At 37.4% G+C, this 18,887-nt stretch overlaps 1 protein-coding gene across 2 annotated transcripts in view; it reads right to left on the bottom strand.

The window, feature by feature from the left end:
- Positions 1 to 5,669: 5,669 nt before the first annotated feature.
- Positions 5,670 to 18,887, bottom strand: part of LOC129261990 (elongation factor 1-alpha-like) — a 28,144-nt gene continuing 14,926 nt past the window's right edge. For both annotated transcript variants that reach the window (XM_064100388.1, XM_064100389.1), the window contains exons 5-7: positions 11,791 to 11,941; positions 10,056 to 10,312; positions 5,670 to 7,216 (exon numbers count right to left, since the gene is read on the bottom strand). In XM_064100388.1, coding sequence (XP_063956458.1) covers positions 6,857 to 7,216; positions 10,056 to 10,312; positions 11,791 to 11,941 — 768 coding nt within the window. In that variant the 3' untranslated portion in view covers positions 5,670 to 6,856. The remainder of the gene's footprint in view (positions 7,217 to 10,055; positions 10,313 to 11,790; positions 11,942 to 18,887) is intronic.

The following is an 18,887-nucleotide window of genomic DNA, read 5'->3' on the forward strand; positions in this document are numbered from 1 at the left end:
AGAGCTTGTATTTTACTTTATTTACTTTTTGCGAATGATCGATATCTGTGTCAAGTCAGGGAGCATGCGCAATTCAAAGTTGAGAGAAAATATCGAGCATGAGCATGCGCAGTTCTGCCCATGAAAGTATATCGAAAACTATACGGAGCTAATTTCAGCGATGTGTTTTCCTATTGAAATTATACTTTGTCACATGATCACGAATTGACCAATCGTTTATCTAGAATACTCATGAATATTCATAAGAGGGATATAATAAATAATATTAAGCTAGTGTCACGAAACCAAGCTGAAGTATATTCTCGCCTTGACGCAAAGAAATACCCGTGACTAAAAGCTTGCGAGAAGAAGTTGATTTTATTACAGGTTCAAGACTTCAAGATGAATCTTCAACGCACATGTGTATATATTTCAACACAAGCGCAATAAAATACCAGCTCTGAGACATACGTCTCCCTCTCTTTCGTAGCTATACTATCTTCTGACTAAAAGTCACTTTCCTTCCACTACTTATAACGTACCGTTACATAAATGTACACTGTTACATAAAAATATATAAAGGAATATATAGAGAATTCTCTACCCTATGTTTCTCCTTGTCTGAAATTACATAAACTACTCTAGCCAATCAAGGCTCAGGACTGACTTATATAAGTTATAATATTCCTTAGCTTGGGGTGGAGATAAAGGTATACGTAGAGAAACTACTTGGAACCAATCATCTCACACTACCACCTTACATAAGCATTTGGAGGTGCCTTTAAAGAAATACATAACGAAACTTCTTTGGACCAATCACATCATAGGAGTCCCTTACATAAGTTAAGTTGTTCCTTGTCTGGAGATGGATACAAAGAGTTACAAAGAATAACCACTTTTGGCCAATGATACTATAGGGCTATCTTGCATAAGTGTCTGGAAATGAACTAAAGTTTTGTAAAGAGAAACTCTTTCTGACCAATGGCAGTTTAGTACTTTCTTACATAAACTGTGTTTTTCCAGACAGGGGTAATGAATGTTTATCCCTCCCTTGACGTATCAAGGACAAGAACGTAAATTCTGGCATGTGAAATGGGTTACTGTATATACTATTAGGACTTTCACATGCATACTTTAAATCTTAGGTACACACCTATCATTTAGAAAGAATATAATTTTACTGTGAGGACTACTTCGTCACAGCTAGCATGTGTACATATATTGTTCATTTTGACCGAGTGGAATTTACGCAATTCCCTTGTGAAGTCCTTTGGAACTCAGTTTATGTAGACAATTCCTATCCATTATATATTATAGAATAGACTGACTTTGATACTGAAGTAGAATAAAAATAATTGTGGTTTTTTAAAATTGTCCAGGTTTTCAATGATTTAATGTAAATTGAAATGCGACATTCAGAGAATTAGCGATTGAAGATGATCATAGTGTCCATACATTCCACAGTCACAGATTGTGGAATGGATGTGGATTGTATGTCTACATTCTGCATCTCGACACGCCGGTTCCATGACATTTGCTCCAAGGACAGTTGCGTCGATGGAAAATCTGCACGTTAATTAACCCAAAGATAAAACCCAATCTCCAAAACTAAATAAACCCTAAACCTCATCTTCATATTACATGTATTTTGAACCAAAACCTCTATTACAGTCCTCTGAGATATTAGGACCGGAGCAATTGTCGCAGGAGCAAATGTCGTGTCACTGCCATGGTTACTGTACTTTCAGATTCTGGGTTTTACATGGCATATTGGTAGAAAGATTGGTTGCATGATATTGATCATTCAGCCTATTTGAAATTGATGTCGTCATTCATGCAATTTTGGATCCATACTTGTCCATTATACGCTCGCTGAGACCACCAACGCTACATCTAAAGTATGCTGATAACCGCACGCTTGCACTGCATTCACTTTTGCTTCCAAATTCATAAATGTGAAATGCCAGGTTCTACAATTTAGTATCATATAAACACATACAAGTAATTATTATCATTATTTTGTGCAATTGATAGAATACTTCCTTCGTTGTAAGATGAAATGAATGATCCATTCATTGAGGCGTAGCCGAGATAATTTCATCTTACACCTCATGAAGTGTTGCACAATTAACCTATACATGGTCTATTATTGCACTCAGAAACTTTCAGTATATTTGTAATATATGTTTATTTGTTTTCCATTAACCTCTGGGACTTCTTATGAAAATATCAGATATTTGGAAGTATTTGGAGTAAATACAAAAGATCTTCCATCTACGTTTTGGTGTGTCAATAGCGCGTTTTCGCCCAGCGTCGTACGACGTAGAACGTAAGGGTCGTGTGCAAAAATCGCCAACTTCCATGGAAACAGAGGCCCGAGCGTTCTTGAGCTCAAATCACGGATGGTTCTTCCGCAAATTAGCGGGCGTCCGCATTAGAACGTAGGATTTGTCAACAGCCGTCAACAGCCAATCAGATCGCTTGTAGAGCGAGCAAGCGCGCGCCGACAGCCAGTTCATAGAGCGCGGGCGCGGGATTTTCCCTAGTAGTGGTGACGTCATGCAGTCTACGTACTTCCGGTCGATCCGGCCGCGTTCAGCGATTTGCGAAACTGCTTACAAGCGAGAGTTGAGCGCGACGGACGCACGAACCAAGAGATCGTTCTACGTCGTAGATAGCGTCGTACGACGCTGGGCGAAAACACGCTAGTGAAATATTTTCAGGGAATCCACTAGAGTTTTGAAAATGCAGGATGTATGCTTTCCAGCTTTAGTTTTGGTCATGCTTCCACCCCACAGCAGTTTGCAGGAAAGGACCAAAAATGGCAACTTAAGAATTATAATAAAATGCAAGCACAGTACAAAAACAAATCTCTTGTAAATCGTAAAATGAATCATATGTGATTGTGGCGTTTCCCTTAAGTGGATCCAGGGGGGGGGGGGGTGGACTGATGTGTTGGGTGCATTTACCTTTATATTGCACATATTATTCATGGTGCCTGTCTTTAGTCAATCCTAGTTCCACTCATGGTGGTGTACGACACAAAATAAATCAGGTTTTCAACCTGAAATTCACACCAGCCTGATTCTAACCCGAGCATTTCTTGCATATTTGATGCTCCAGGCCGGGGCTGCAAAACCGGGGGAGGGGGTATTTTTTCAGTAATTTCGTACTAAAATGCATGCATTTTCACCCCCCCCCCCCCCAAAAAAAAAAAAAATAATAATAATAATAATAATAATGATAATAATGTTCTGCAGCCCCTGTGCTAAAAAGAAAAGGGACATAAGACAAGGAGATGAGAGTACAAAAGAGGAGTTCAAGAAGAGGCCAGCCGGGATAGAAAGGAGGGTTGGTGATGGTGATTTTCAATTGGTCTAATGCCAGTTCAATTTCCAACTCGTCTACTATCATTTGGTCTACCATCAGTTCATCCACTATCCACATGTTCTAATTACATTGCCATTTCGTCAAGTGATTATTGGACTAAATGGTTGTTAAATGATTTACGTTGATGGACAGCATGGCATTAGACTAAATAAAGTTAGACCATGTGATGAGTGAACAAGTTGGCAGAAAGGAATTGGCAATTTACTGGTGGTATAGTAGGGGTGGGTCTTCAGTGCTCGGATGATAAAAGGTAATGATCGCTTGGGGGATAATTGTTCAAAACGATTAAAAAAGGGGCACACACTGTCTTTAAACCACAAAATATAAGATCAAATTCTGCAAAAAAATCTCATTGCTAATTAATTTATGCATGAAATCAAGTTTGCTTTAATTTAAAATGCCCGGCTAAAATGCTAATTTTTTATAGGAACATCATTTATTTCCTTATGTTGTGCCCCCCCCCCTTCAATTAAAAAGAAAAGAAAAGTGGAAAGGAAATAAAAGGAACGATAGAAAGTGAAATATGATTTTCTTAATATTGTGTCATAATCTATCATAAAATTTGATATTTCAATTAAAAAGGTTGGCGTACAAGTTGGGCTTGAAGCCCACCCCCCCCCCCCCCAAAAAAAAAAAGAAGAAAAGGGCGAGATCAGATCAGATTTGTATACATACGTCAAAATCTATTTTAAAAATCTGATTAGTGTATCAGTTAAAAAGGTCAACTTTTTGCTTGCTCTCTTCGCTAGCAGCTCAAGTTATAAATTTGTCCTTTACACAATGTTTGACCCCTTAAAACTTTAGACTCGTTATGGCACTGATGACCCCCCCCCCCCCCACCCAACTTCCCACCAACCATGAACACCAATCGAAACCCATTTGTTGGCAGAAATTCGGGGGAGGGGTGCTTTGGGGGTTTCAGCCCCCCCCCAAAAAAAAAAAAGACATTGACCCAAAGCAATTATATGTAGGCATATTATGAATGAGGAAGTACTCTACTCACGTCGTCAGTGGCGTAATGAGCCAAGAACTTAAGGGGGCAAAAGAAATATATAAGAGAAGTAGCGAGCAGCGAAGCAAGCAAAAATTGACCATTTCAATACAAAATCAAATTTGTGTGATAGTTTTCATATTCAGGAAGTATCATATTTCACCATTCTATTTCATTTTTTCTTGGTCATGAAAACTTAGGGGGGAGCATCATCGGTACACCTGTGAAAGCATTTATTATTCATATTCAAAAATTGTCTTGCTTGGTCGCTACACGCTCCCTTGAAAATAAATAAGTACAAAGGTGACTTCTCAAGAAAAAATAAAATTGTTAATTTGCAAATGCATATAATTATGTTTTTAATACTGGCTTGCAGTTAATGTTGAAAAGCATGTGTATGCCAAATTTTCCAAAGATCAGAAGGGGGGTGCATCACCCCCAAAGGGTCCCTAAATACATCGCAAAAAGCCTGGTCCTCAAATGGTTGAAACTATATCCCATCTCCAGCTTCACACTGTGACCACTACTTCCAGTCTTCTCCATCTTCTTCGTTCATACTACCCTCTAATCTAGGCGGAGACTGTAGCTACTGTCTAGAATAGACGATCGACTTGTATCATTTTACGCCACTGCGCAGATATAGTCTTTTTCATCAGACAAAGATAGCTGCATCCTTTCCGCTCACATCTACATCCTAGGATCTTCTCAGTTTCACCATCCTTCCTCAACATCTGCCCCATCCAGCTCAAAACACTCGCTCTTCACCACTTCCACAAGTTTCTTTCAAACCCAACCTTTCTACGAGCTCACTCGAGTTCTTTCTATCAGATGTTCATTTGTCCTAATGAGAATTTTTTGTGATTGGTAAATCCCATGTTTGATGCATTTGGTGGCATTTCAAACAAACAATATGACCCATATTCTTTTATATCCATATTTCTTTCTTTTTTTAAAGAGAATGAACATTCAGTGTATATGAAAATGAGTCTATTCACACCCCCCCCCCCCCTTGAAGCCAAGGAATGCATAAACATTTCCGGAAACTTCAATCTTGATATCAAACTGGAACCTTAAATGTAAAATGGTCGAAGCCCATGAGAGAAAACAACCTTATGCGCTCGCAATATACCAACTCCCTTTGTAGTACGAAACCATTTACTCCAGTGGGGTAATTGACATTTCAATAGAAGTTTTCCATATGCTATGATACCATTAGGCCCAGATAACATGACTTCAAATTCTAAACTTCTTCTTAATTCTTATTCTAAAACTAGACGTAAAAGACAGACACATAAAAATACACCAAAAATTACTCATACAATTTGTTTTTATTTCTCTTACAGCATCAATACCGTAGTTGAAATATGCATGGTGAATCGAAAATAATCAACTGGTTGGCCCACTTCCCTTCCTCTGAAAGGCCCTATGGCATTGTAAAGAAACATAACATAGTGGGGAAATCTTATATGAACCCTAAAAAAACAGGGAAAGCAAATGGAAAACATAAGTTATGGGCAATGTGGTGTAAACGGACACAAATCACAAGACATTATAAGACAGTTTATAGACACTTGGATTAAAATCATGCAACAATTTTTTGCCAAATTTTATGACACAAATTAATAGTTACAAAAACAATAAAATGTCATGTCTATTTGATGAAATTGCCTTCGTACATTTTCGATATTTAGCAGGTCATGAATCTTGGTGATGTTTCAACATCTTCCAGATTGTAACGTCAAAGAGAGCTGAAATTGAAATTCGAACTCTGGATTCTTAGTAAAATTAATATTTTGAACGTATATAACTGGAAAAAGGCTGATATGTTAGAGGACTCCTAAAATGTGTCTTAAACTGCTTATCAAACTTTGTTAATTATTTTTAAAAGATGGAATGATTAAAAAATGGTCAATGGAGACTAAAATATCGATACCGATATTGGTATTACATTCAAGAAATCAAAGTAATGCTAAAAACAGGTAAATGGGTAGAACATACATTGGTATTTTTTATTTTGTATACATTGACTGCCCACCTGTTTAAGACACATTTAAAAAGGTATTTCATATCTGATAGTTCTTATTAAAGTGTTAAGTTGCACCGTCTGATTGAATGTTGTTACTCAAAGAATACGAAATAATATATTCTGAATTACGGGGATTCAAAATAAATCAAGATCAGTTGTAGATAGTGACCGGTCGAACTCTTGAATTCATTTGATTCTACAGATTTTTTTTTACTGAAAGGATTTCAACCCAAATCATGTCTTCAGCAGGTCACTAACCAAAAAAAAAATCAAATGTTCAGAAGAGGAAAAATCTGTCAACGCACAAAGCACTGTTAATTACCCCCTTTCCCGAGGATTTCCAGGACATCACAACATTCAATGATTTCTTTGAGCATAACTACGAATGCTTATTTACACTGAACCGAAATAGAAGAGAATTTGTAAAGGCTATGTTCCTATCTTGTTATGCCACATAATGCTTCAGGCTACTATTTCTTCTTTGTAGCCTTCTGAGCAGACTTGGTCATCTTGCTGCTTGCTGCCTCTGCCTTCTCGACGGATTTTACCACACCCACAGCGACGGTCTGCTTCATATCACGGACAGCAAAACGACCAAGAGGAGGAAATTCTGTGTAGGACTCTACAACCATCTTCTTGGAAGGAACCAATGTAGCAATAGCGGCATCACCAGACTTGACATACTTGGGGTTTTCCTCTTGTACCTTGCCTGATCGACGGTCAATCTTCTGAAGGAGGCTGGAGAACTTGCAGGCAATATGAGCAGTATGGCAATCCAAAACCGGCTGGTAGCCAGCGTGGATCTGCCCAGGGTGGTTCATAATAATGACCTGGATGGGGGGGGGGGGGGGGGGGGGGGGAGAAAGACATTTTTTTGGTCAATGTGCCAGCATGACGACAAAGTGGTTCAGTCTCGCCAGATTTTGTGGTCAATAAAGTGTGCTATATGATCTTTTGACCCCATCATTCTCATGGGCTCACATGTGGTATTACTTGAGGATCATATGTGCCAAGGATGAACAGAATTGATGCAGAAATAAATTAGAGCAAGGTGAACAAAAACTTTCAAGTGGAATGCCTCTGGCGGTCTCACCTGCATTACGCGATTCAATATAGCAGCAGTGCCGACTTTGAAAAAGAAACAACTATAAAATAATTCACAAAAAACACTATTCATATAATGATACAATACTACGTTCAATGATATTTGACCTTGATCATGTGACCTAAAACTTGTCAGTGATACTTGATAACCCCTATATCCACATTTTATACACTATAACTATAGACTTTGAAAGTTATGACAGCAATCTAATAATTACTTCTAAAATGGCCAAAGTTCAATGACCTTTGACTTTCGTAAAGTGACCTGAAACTCGCACGAGATGTTCAGTGATACTTAATGACTCTTATGTCCAAGTTTCATGAATCAGATCCATAAACTTTCAAAGTTATGATGGTAATTCAACAGATACCCCATTATGGCCTAAGTGCATTGACCTTTGACGTTGGTCATGTGACCTGCAATTCACAAGTTCAGTTATACTTGATTACTCGTATGTCCCAAGTTTTATGAACTAGGCCAATAAACTTTAAAAGTTATGACGGTAATTCAACAAATACCCCCAACTTGGCCAAAGTTCATTGACCCTACATGACCTTTGACCTTTAATCATGTGACCTGGAATTTGCACAGGATATTTAGTGATACTTGATTACTATTATGTACAAGTTTCATGAATCAGATCCATAAACTTTCAAAGTTATGATGGTAATTCAACAGATAGCCCCAATCTGGCCAAAGTTCCTTGACACTAAATGACATTTGACCTTGGTCATATGACGTGAAACTCAAGCAGGATGTTCATTAATACTTGATTAAACTTATGTCCAAGTTTCATGAACTAGGTCCATATATTTTCTAAGTTATGACAATTAAGATTTTGATGTTGATTCCCCCAACATTGTCCAAGTTCATTAACCCTAAATGACCTTTGACATGTGACCTGAAACTAAGGCAGGATATTCAGTGATACTTGATTAACCTTATGGTCAAGTTTCATAAACTAGGTCCATATACTTTCTAAGTTATGCTGTCATTTCAAAAACTTAAACCTTAGGTTAAGATTTGGTGTTGACGCCGCCGCCGCCGGAAAAGTGGCGCCTATGGTCTCACTCTGCTTCGCAGGTGAGACAAAAAAGGATGGACATGACCTCATATCATTTGATCTTTGACCCCATCATCCTCATGGACACAGATGTCGAATTAACCAAAAATCACATGTACCAAGTGTGAAAATAATTGATGCAAAAAGAAAGAAACGAGAGCACATTGAACAAAAACTACCGGTAACATTTTTGCAACAGACCAAAAGGAAGTGATCACTAGGTCTCTGCCGAACTTTGTTCAGGCGAGACAATAATAAGTTTCTATTTCATTCAATATAATTTTTTATATTCAATAACCATCTCACAAGTTTCATTCCATGTGATTTTTTTTATTAACAAGTTATCAATTCTTATCCAAGAAAACTGCTCTGATCCTTATCCAATATCATAGCTGTTAACCATGATATCCAAATATATGTACTGACCGATTATTTGAAAATTATCTTCGAAAATTCAAAATCCTAAGATTTGTGTTTTTTTCATGGCCCCTAACATTTGCCCAGTGACTGGTGAAATGACATTCATCCATTAGCCGATACTCGATACCCATTATATGGGCTTCATGAAAGGGATACATACTTTCACAATTATCTTTGAAAATTAAAACAAGTGGAACGCCTCTGGCAGTCTCGCCTGCATTACGCGATTTAATATAGCAGCAGTGCTAACTTTGAAAACTACTATAAAATAATCATTCACAAAAACACCATTCATATAATGACATAATACCACGTTCATTGACCATAAATGACATTTGAACGGTGACTTGAGACTTGTCAACTACACCCATGTCCACATTTCATTCACTCTATCCATAAACTTTCAAAGTTATGATGGCAATTCAACAATTACCCCAACATGGCCCAAGTTTATTGACCTTAACCCTCAATCTCCCAGGGTATTTTGATTCTTGTCATTCCCGGGGGGGGGGGGGGGGGGCATTATGGCCCCCCTTAAGATCTCAGCCGTGGATTGCGCGATCACAACGAAAATTTGCATGATGGTAGAGAATGAGGTATCTACACCGTTGCATTGGTAAATTTCACTTAATTCATATATTTTTATTTTATATGAATTAATTATGCTAATTTATTCATGAAATCATACTTTTTGCTCTGATTCACTAAATAAAGCTCCTAGAATGCTATTTTTGGGTGAAAATATTTTTTATAGCATTCCTAACAATTGTGAATAAAAAAAATTCTGATACCAAGACCGATTTCTTATGTATTTTATTGTTTTTTTTATTTCTTATGTATTTCATTGTTTTTTACTTTTTGTTTTTTATTGTTTTTTCGATGGAAATCGTTCCAGATCGTTCCAGAAATAATGATACATTTAAGAATTTTGGCCAAATACACAATTTGCATTGGATGTTTTAAGTTCTGACAAATGGATGAAGTTGATGGCAGTGTACCTTCGTAAATCGAAAGTGATGTGTCATTATCAAATTGATCCAGAAGTCGAAATGAACATCTTCCTGAATAATCATCCACATACCTGTGCGTTGAATGATTGGGCTTCTTTTGGAGGGTTGTCCTTGCTGTTTCCACAGACCATACCTCTCTTGATTTCCTTCACTGAGACGTTCTTGATATTGAAACCAACATTGTCACCTGGCATAGCCTCCATAATTGATTCATGGTGCATCTCGATAGATTTCACCTCAGTGGTAATATTAGCAGGGGCGAAAGTAGCAACAAGGCCAGGTTTCATTGTTCCTGTCTCAACACGACCCACTGGAACCGTTCCAATGCCTAATGATAGAGAGAAAAAAAAAAACACATGTCATGGGGCTTGGGGTCTCAGGGTTAAAATTTTATTATCTTGGTATGTGTGCAGCGCTACTGCCTTGGCAACTCCATATCAGGCTCTCCCTCTCTTCAAAGATGTAACTGTTCATATTTAGATTTAACCCTATCGAAGCCTGGGGGAGGGGCAAAAACAGCCCTCCCTCAACATTTTTTTTGCGATGAATTCGCTGCCCGATATATCTCGACCGCGCCGCTCGCTGACCTTTTATATTACTTGGCGTCTCACGCAACTTTAAAAGACCAAATTCGCGACGTGGGGGTATGCGGTTCCAATGTTGGGTACATGTAACATTTGTAAGAGCATGTCAGACCAAAAATTGCTCAAATACATGATTTCATGTACAACTCTAATGCAAATTCTGTATGTAGCCAAAATTCAGAAAAAGCATAATTTTTTATTCTTACTGAGTAAAACCAATAGATTTCATGTTTTTTATGACTGAAAGTGTTGCCGAAGATTTCCATTGAAAAAACAATAAAAACATAGTAAAAAACAAAGAAATATGTAAGAGATTTTAAAAAAAAAATACATAAGAAAAAATTTGATATTGCCATCTTTTTTAAATACACATTTGATAAACATGCTTAAAAAGAGTGTCCACAACAGAATGTAGCAGTTTTGAGGCTACATTTAACCCAAATCTCCCAGGGTATTTTGATTCTTGTCATTCCCGGGGGGGGGGGGGGGGGGGGGGGGGGCATTATGGACCCCCCTTAAGATCTCGCGAGCGACGCAAAAATTTGCATGCTGGTAGTGTGAGATGTAATCTACAAGGCTGTATGGTAACATTTTCCAAAATAATGAGATTTTAGTTTATATGAATTAATAATGCTAATTTATGCATAAATCATACTTTGTGCTCTAATTCACTAAATAAAGCTCCTAGAATGCTAATTTTTTGGAAAAAATATTCTTTGTAGCATTCTTAACAATCGAAATTAAAAAAAAACTTCGGTTTGGAAATCAATTTCTTATGTATTTTATTGTTTTATGAATTTCTTATGTATTTCCCTGTTTTTTTACTTTTTGTTTTTTATTGTTTTTTTCAATGGAAATCGTTCCAGACTTAATTCTGATCATAAAAAAGGCAAAATTAATTAAGTTTAATCAGTAAAAGTAGAAATAATGATACATTTATGAATTTTGGCTAAATACACAATTTGCATTGGACTTGTACATGAAATCACGTTTATGAGCAATTTTGGGTCTGACATGCACTTACATAATTGTTGCGTAATGTCGTAACCGCCTACCCGGGCGTCACAAATTTGGTCTCAAAATTTGCGCGAGACTTGAAAGTAAAAAGTCAGTGAGCGGCGAGGTCAAAAATTTTGCGCGGCAGACATAACGCGAAAATTGTCGAGGGGGGGGGGGCCATTATGGCCCCCCCCCCCGGGAGAATCAGGGTTAAGTTACATACCTCCAATCTTGTAAACATCTTGGAGAGGAAGACGAAGAGCCTTATCCGTTGGCCTCTTTGGTGGTAGAATGGAATCGAGGGCTTCGAACAATGTTGTTCCAGTAGCATTGTTGTCCTTGCGTTCTACAGCCCAGCCCTTGAACCACTTCATCTGTAAGTATGGTGAAATAACACAATTGGCATGTTTAAGCCTTATTTAATTGGAGGGGTTGGGTGTCAATTGATCCCCTAGTATATCTGATATACCCCTTGCATAATGCTCCTTTAAAGGGGAATCCAACCCAAATTAAATCTTGTTTAAAAAAAAAAAAAAAAAATCAGACAAGTAAGTTGATAGGTGAAAATTTGAACAATATTGGACAAACAAGAAAGTTATGAATTTTTAAAAGTTGTAAATACTGGTAATCACTATACCCATGGAGACTTCAAATTGGCCGCATATGGGACATCATAGTGATGTAAGGCAAGGACTACTCTTCCATGTACTCCAATACATATTATGGCTAAAATGTCATTTTTTCCCCCAAAAGTTTCATTTCAAATTATATTTTTCTTTCATGAGGACATAAAACAATATAATACCAGGGTTATATTTAGATAACTGCTCCAGGGGAATGGGTACTTAGGAGAAAATCACAAATCCCTGATAAGTACATGGCCTATGGGAAAATTGTCCTTGCCCCTTGTCATAAGTTACTTACCCAGTTGCCAATTTGAAATCTACTTAGTATTAGTGATAGTGCTGCAAGTCAGGCGGCATGTTCGGGTTCTGTTCGGTTCGGCAGGGTTTAGCAAATTTTTTCCGAACTTTGGTTCGGTTCGGGGTTCGGCAATAAATGCACAATTAAATTATTAACATATAAAACTAGGGAATGCCAACCCTCGAACAAATTATATTAAAATTCTGTCGTATATTTATAATAAATTTTGTTTCTAAAAAGAATGGTTATAAAAATTGCTGCATAACTTTCTTTTATTTATTTCAATCTTGAAACCAATAATAAGAGTCATTTCTTTCATTTTTAAATTGAATAAAAAAAACAAAGAAAATAATATTGATAACGAGAGAATGAGGACAGAAACAGAATTACAAAGAACAGAATATTTTTTTCTTCATTGATTATTCCATGTAGATATGATCATGATCGATTACAATGCCATTGCAAACGCAGCTTCTCCGATTGGAAAGTGTTGATCGGGAATGTCGGAACAGTAGACAAACAACCTCCACTCAACTGTTATTATACTGGTAAAATTCACATTCCAAAGAATATGAAATCTTTTAGAAAGTCCCTATTTTCTGAAAAGTGGTTAAATCTGGTCAATCAATTACTTTAAAAAGATAAAATATCAGTCCATTCTTGGTCCCGAAAGATCAACACTAGAGTGACTTCAAACATATTTCCAACACGAAAATTAGTAAATGGGACTGTACTGTGTATTTTAGTGTTATGAAATCACTCGGCGTTGATCGTCAGAACCAAGTCGGAACTGAAAATTTATCATATCATTTTCAGTAAATGACCAGATTAAACCACTTTTTAGAAAATATTGACAATGGAAAAAACATTTCAAGTTCAGAATATGAATTTTACCCGCATAATAGCAACTGAGAGCAGGTTGTTTAGACTTCCTGTTTCAACTTTCCTTATCAACCATTTCCGGTACATGATCAGGGAACATGCGTTGACTTGCTTTGAATTTTTATCTTTTCTGTTTTTTCTATCCTCATTCCTTCATCTCTTATTTATTAGGTGGTCTGTCAACGACAGATCACCTATTGATTTCGCTAGAATTTTCTTTCTTTATTTATTTATTTATTTTTATTTCTTCCGTACACTTTTTTGTACACACGTTCACTCGAAATCGACATGGTCAATTTCCTTCAAATTTCTGTCAGTCATCAAGCTCTATGATTTCAAGTAAAATCAACTTTTTCAAGGTCATCAGGTCATGATGACGTCATCCAGGCGCCATTTTGTAAAATCACATTGTCGATCATATCTCCATTATCAATAATTAAAAATCGATCAAATTAACATCACATCAACTTCAGGTCAAGGGTCAACAGGTCATGTCATCAAAGGTCACCTGGAGGTCACGACGCGCGCGTACGCGCTCGTCAAATTTTTAAAATGCTCAAAATCACTTTTTGACCAAAGTAAAGTACGTTTCAGGTCATTTTAAGCATTTCAAAAATTTGCGCACGCACAGGTATGCGCGCGCGTTTCCGCGCGTAACGCCTTCAACGCAACGCAGAAACGCCGTTCTTTTTATATCGTTGCATTGATAATATAATTCTGAGCAATTTGATACCTTGATCAACCTTCTACGACAAGTAATAACGAAATTATCACCCGTTAAACTTTGCAGCACGTGTGCGCGCGAGCTCTCACTACAGGCCATATATGGGCAAAAACATGTCTATTGAGAATTTACTGTAGCTCTTTAAAATGTCCGTTGACCCCAATTTTTTTTTCATATATCGATAGAGTATAAGTTGTAGATTTGATTTCATGTCACCATTGTCCCTCAATTTGATCATGACGTCATCAAAATTGCGCCTAAACTGAAAATTTCATTTTTTCAAAAATGACGTCATCAAATTTATGCAAATTTGATCATAACTCCTTGAATATTGATCATTTTTCGCCCAGAATCCGATATGATGTAGTTTAGAATGTACTCTTTCTCGTCAGTAAACATGAATTTTCATTTTGAAAAACGCATCATGGTGTAAAATTGCGATGAAAAGAGGCATGTCATTTTTCCTCATTTTACGTGTAATCTCTAAGGGACATGACTTTTTCTCAAAACTAGATTCTACATTCCTCTACTTCGTGAGCTATATCTCCAATTTTTCTTGTTTGTTATCCTTGAGCTTTTAATAAGATGTAGCTGAGATTCTAAGCTTTCGGAAGTGTGCCCTCCTTTTTTCAAAGTCATTAGGTCATCGTGACTTCATCCAGGCGCCATTTTGTAAAAATCAGGTCATTATCATATCTCGATAACGAGTCATCAAAAATCAACTATATTTAGTATACATCAACTTCAGGTCAACGGTCAACTAAAAAATTCATCAAATTCCGCGCGCGCACCTCGACGCGCACGTACGCGCGCATTAAAGTTTTAAAATGCTCAAATTCGTTCCAAATTAATTTTCCATACGTTTTAGGCCATTTTAAGCATTTTGCTAAAAAAACGCGCACGCACATGCGCGCGCGTTTTCGCGCGTAATTGCATCTTCCAACATAGAATCGCCAATTTTTTTTATATCAATGCACCGATAATATAATTCTGAACAATTTGATACCTTGATCAACCTTCTACGACAAGTAATAACGAAATTATCACCCGTTATACTTTGCAGCACGTGTGCGCGCGAGCTCTCACTACAGGCCATATATGGGCAAAAACATGTCTATTGAAAATTCACTGTAGCTCTTTAAATAGTCCGTTGACCCCAATTTTTTTTTCATATATCGATAGAGTATGAGTTGTAGATTTAATTTCATGTCACCATTGTCCCTCAATTTGATCATGACGTCATCAAAATTGCGCCTAAACTGAAAATTTCATTTTTTCAAAAATGACGTCATCAAATTTATGCAAATTTGATCATAACTCAGTGAATATTTATCATTTTTCGACCAGATTTCGATATGTTGTAGTTTAGAATGTACCCTTTCTCGTCGGTTAACATGAATTTTGATTTTGAAAATCGAATCATGGTGTAAAATTGCGATGAAAAGAGGCATGTCATTTTTCCTCATTTTACGTGTAATCTCTAAGGGACATGACTTTTTCTCAAAACTAGATTCTACATTCCTCTATTTCGTGAGCTATATCTCCATTTTTTCTCGTTAATTATCCCTGAGTTTTTGGTATGATGTAGCTGAGATTATAAGCTTTCGGAAATGTGCCCTCTATTTTTCGATCAGATGCCAGGATCATGCCCGTTTTTCGCTTGCAATATTGGATTTGTAATTCTCAAATTTGCTTACGTGTAATCTCTATGGGAACGTGTAATCTCTATGGGGAATATCGTGGCTCAATGGATAACGCACTTGACTTGAGTTCTCGGGGGCGCAGGTTCGAGTCCTGGGGGTGAACAAGATGATTTTTTTTCTTTTTTTTTTCTTTTTACCACCTCGTACATGATCCTTTGATAATTAAAAGGTATGAAAGTTAAAATTTAGCAAGATTAAACAGATTATAATTACTTTTTTCATATCACATGTATTTTCATATATCAAAGAGACCCTTTTCACAGTGCTTTATCATCTCCCGTCTTTCACAAGTATTCCATCCAAAATGAACATTCCGTTGTCATCATGAAGATCATATTGATCTGCTTGAACATGGTAATAGTGATCATGATGGCAAGAATAAGGACAGACCACCTAATTCGTCCGCATGACGAATTAAAATCTAGTTTATCTTTAATATTGATATGTATATTTCAGAAGGTGAAATATACATACTTTACCAGTCACAAGGAATGAATTTATGTCAATTTTTTTCTATTATTAAATACAAAACAATTACACGTACGCCCGATCACGTTCATGATCGATTACAGTTATACGTAATTCAACTACACTTTTTAACTGAGTTTAGCTTAAAATGTCCCCACAGTTTTTGAGAAAAAAAATAAATTCATGGTAATAAAAAAACTGAGACTGATAAAAATTCAATCAAAGACGAGACCGAAGCTGTCATACTTTGTCATTTACGAGGAATTGATTGGTGGGGATTTTTTACCTGATTGCTAAGAAAGCATGAATGCTTGTAAGCAAGCAACCAGAGGACCGACAGCTTAAGGTCCTCTCCGAAGGACCTGGTAATGAGGATTAATGCCTTACCAAAGGGCACTAGCGCACCAAGTGGGAATCGAACCCGGGTCACCGGAATACGAATCCCCCGCTCTACCGACTGAGCTATCGCGCCTCCCTAATGAATTTATATCTTGTCCTTTTTCTTCATTAAATAGAAAACAATTAGGTACGATCACGATCAATTACGGCAATACGAAATTCAACCACACTTTTATACCGAGTTTAGCTTCAAATGTCCCCTCATTTAATGAAGAAAAAATATATTCATGTTAATAAAATATTCTTAAGTTGATAACAATTCAATCAAAGACAAGATGCGAGCTTAAATAGTGGATTTAAAAAATATTTTGTGTGGAATTCTTATCGTGCACAATCATTAACCAATATTTTTTTTCATTTTATATTTAAATATATGTAGTCCCCGCTTTTATTTATATTACGTAGTAAAATAAATGTGCCTAATTTTTTTTGTACCGAACCACCGAACCAGGCCTTTGTGTTTGGTTCGGTTCGGAAGTGCCAAGTTCGGCGAACTTCCGTTCGGTTCGGCAGTTCGGCTACAGCACTAATTAGTGATCTCAATTCCAAAGCAGCTATAACTTTTTTATTGCTTGTCCGATTTCTTTCAAACTTTCACCATTCCGTTTAATTTATTTTTCTCCTTCCCAACACAACATTTAAATGGCCAAGGCTGGATTCCCCTTTAAAATGCTTCCTGACAGAAGTGAAATATCACCCACCCTATGCTGTTACTTTGGAAACAGTTTTTCTAACAGGTTTGAAAAATTAATTTCCCATGCCTTTACCCAAGATGTTCGTGCAAAACTTCAAGGGTGATGCTAAAAAAAGAAACTGGGGAATCAAGTTTCATGGGTGTTTAACAATTACATGCTGTTACTAGGGCAAAAAAATTTCAAACACATTTGAAAAAGGGAATTGCATGTTTTTCCCCAAAGACCAATGTTTGTGCCAATTTTCACAGCCAAAAATTGATGAAGTAGTTTGAACCACATGATTTCTCACCAATATTTGCCATATGATATCATCATGGCAACACAATTTTTGATAAATGCAAAAAAGGTCTTGCACATCTTTACCTCAAAACAAATGTGTGAGCCTAATTTTGTGTGAAATGGATAAAAATCGTAATGGACATCAAATAATAAAATGTGAAAAGTTTTATTCATCCCTTATACATGTGGAAGTGTCTTTGTCTTAACCTCTAATAGCCTCTTGTCGAGGCCCTGGCCCTGGCGGCTGCTTCCCGAGCGAAGCGAGGGATTCCCTAATTCGCGAAGCAAATTAGGCCTGGCGCGAGCCAGAGCCTCTTGACATCTGAACTGAATTATATATTCATGAGGAACGTCTTCCTAATGAATATACATGAGTCATGATCAGGGGCCGCGGAACGGTTTTCAAAGTGGGGGGGCTGAGCCAAAAGTGGGGGGGCTGACCATGCTAAAAATCACAATCATATGGTCAATTTTAAGTTTTTGTACACGGTTTTGGAAAAAAGTGGGTGCCCCCCCCCCCCGGTTCCGCGGCCCCTGATGATATTACCGTTCACAGAGTAAACCAATGAAATGTCAGAGCTGTTTCGTTTTGGGTTCGGAATACTATATAGTAGTCCATTATTCTGCAGGGGATTCATTTAATTGCGGGACACTAAAGGGGATATAACCAGCAAAATGCTACAAGTAGTGGTACTACTACTACTACTACTACTACTACTGGCCGTAACAGACCCATCACCGCCCCGAAACTTCCCGGGAGATACTGCTCAGCCGCTGGTCAGACTCCCGTCAACTCCCAGCAACTCCACCCCAGCTTCCCTCACTGCACTGCACAGCGGAGATCGATAATCGACGCCCCGGTTCGACCGGTGGAATCGCATGAAACATTACATTTTTTCCATATCCTGTGGGTAGATTTACAAAGACATCTCGTCCTTTCAGTGCAGAGTTAATTTCATCGACTTGCAAATCCTTAAATCGGTCAATATTCAGCATTTTAGAGTCATATTCAGCGCTCTTTGATATTTCGTCGTCACTCTTCGCCAAGAATCCGAGGGTCGCCATTCATCGATGAGCTCATGAATATTTAATATGACGTCATAGCAGCTCGCGCTCTCATTGGATGATTTTCACCGACCAGTTTTTGGTCGGTGAATTGGTAAAAACAATAAAAAACAAAAGAAAGTCAGTGAAATTCGGGTCAGATGTCAAGAGGCCCTGTCTCGCGGCGCTCTGCTTTGCTCTC

The sequence above is a fragment of the Lytechinus pictus genome, chromosome 5 (assembly GCF_037042905.1).
Source record: "Lytechinus pictus isolate F3 Inbred chromosome 5, Lp3.0, whole genome shotgun sequence".
Classification (NCBI taxonomy): Eukaryota; Metazoa; Echinodermata; class Echinoidea; order Temnopleuroida; family Toxopneustidae; genus Lytechinus; species Lytechinus pictus.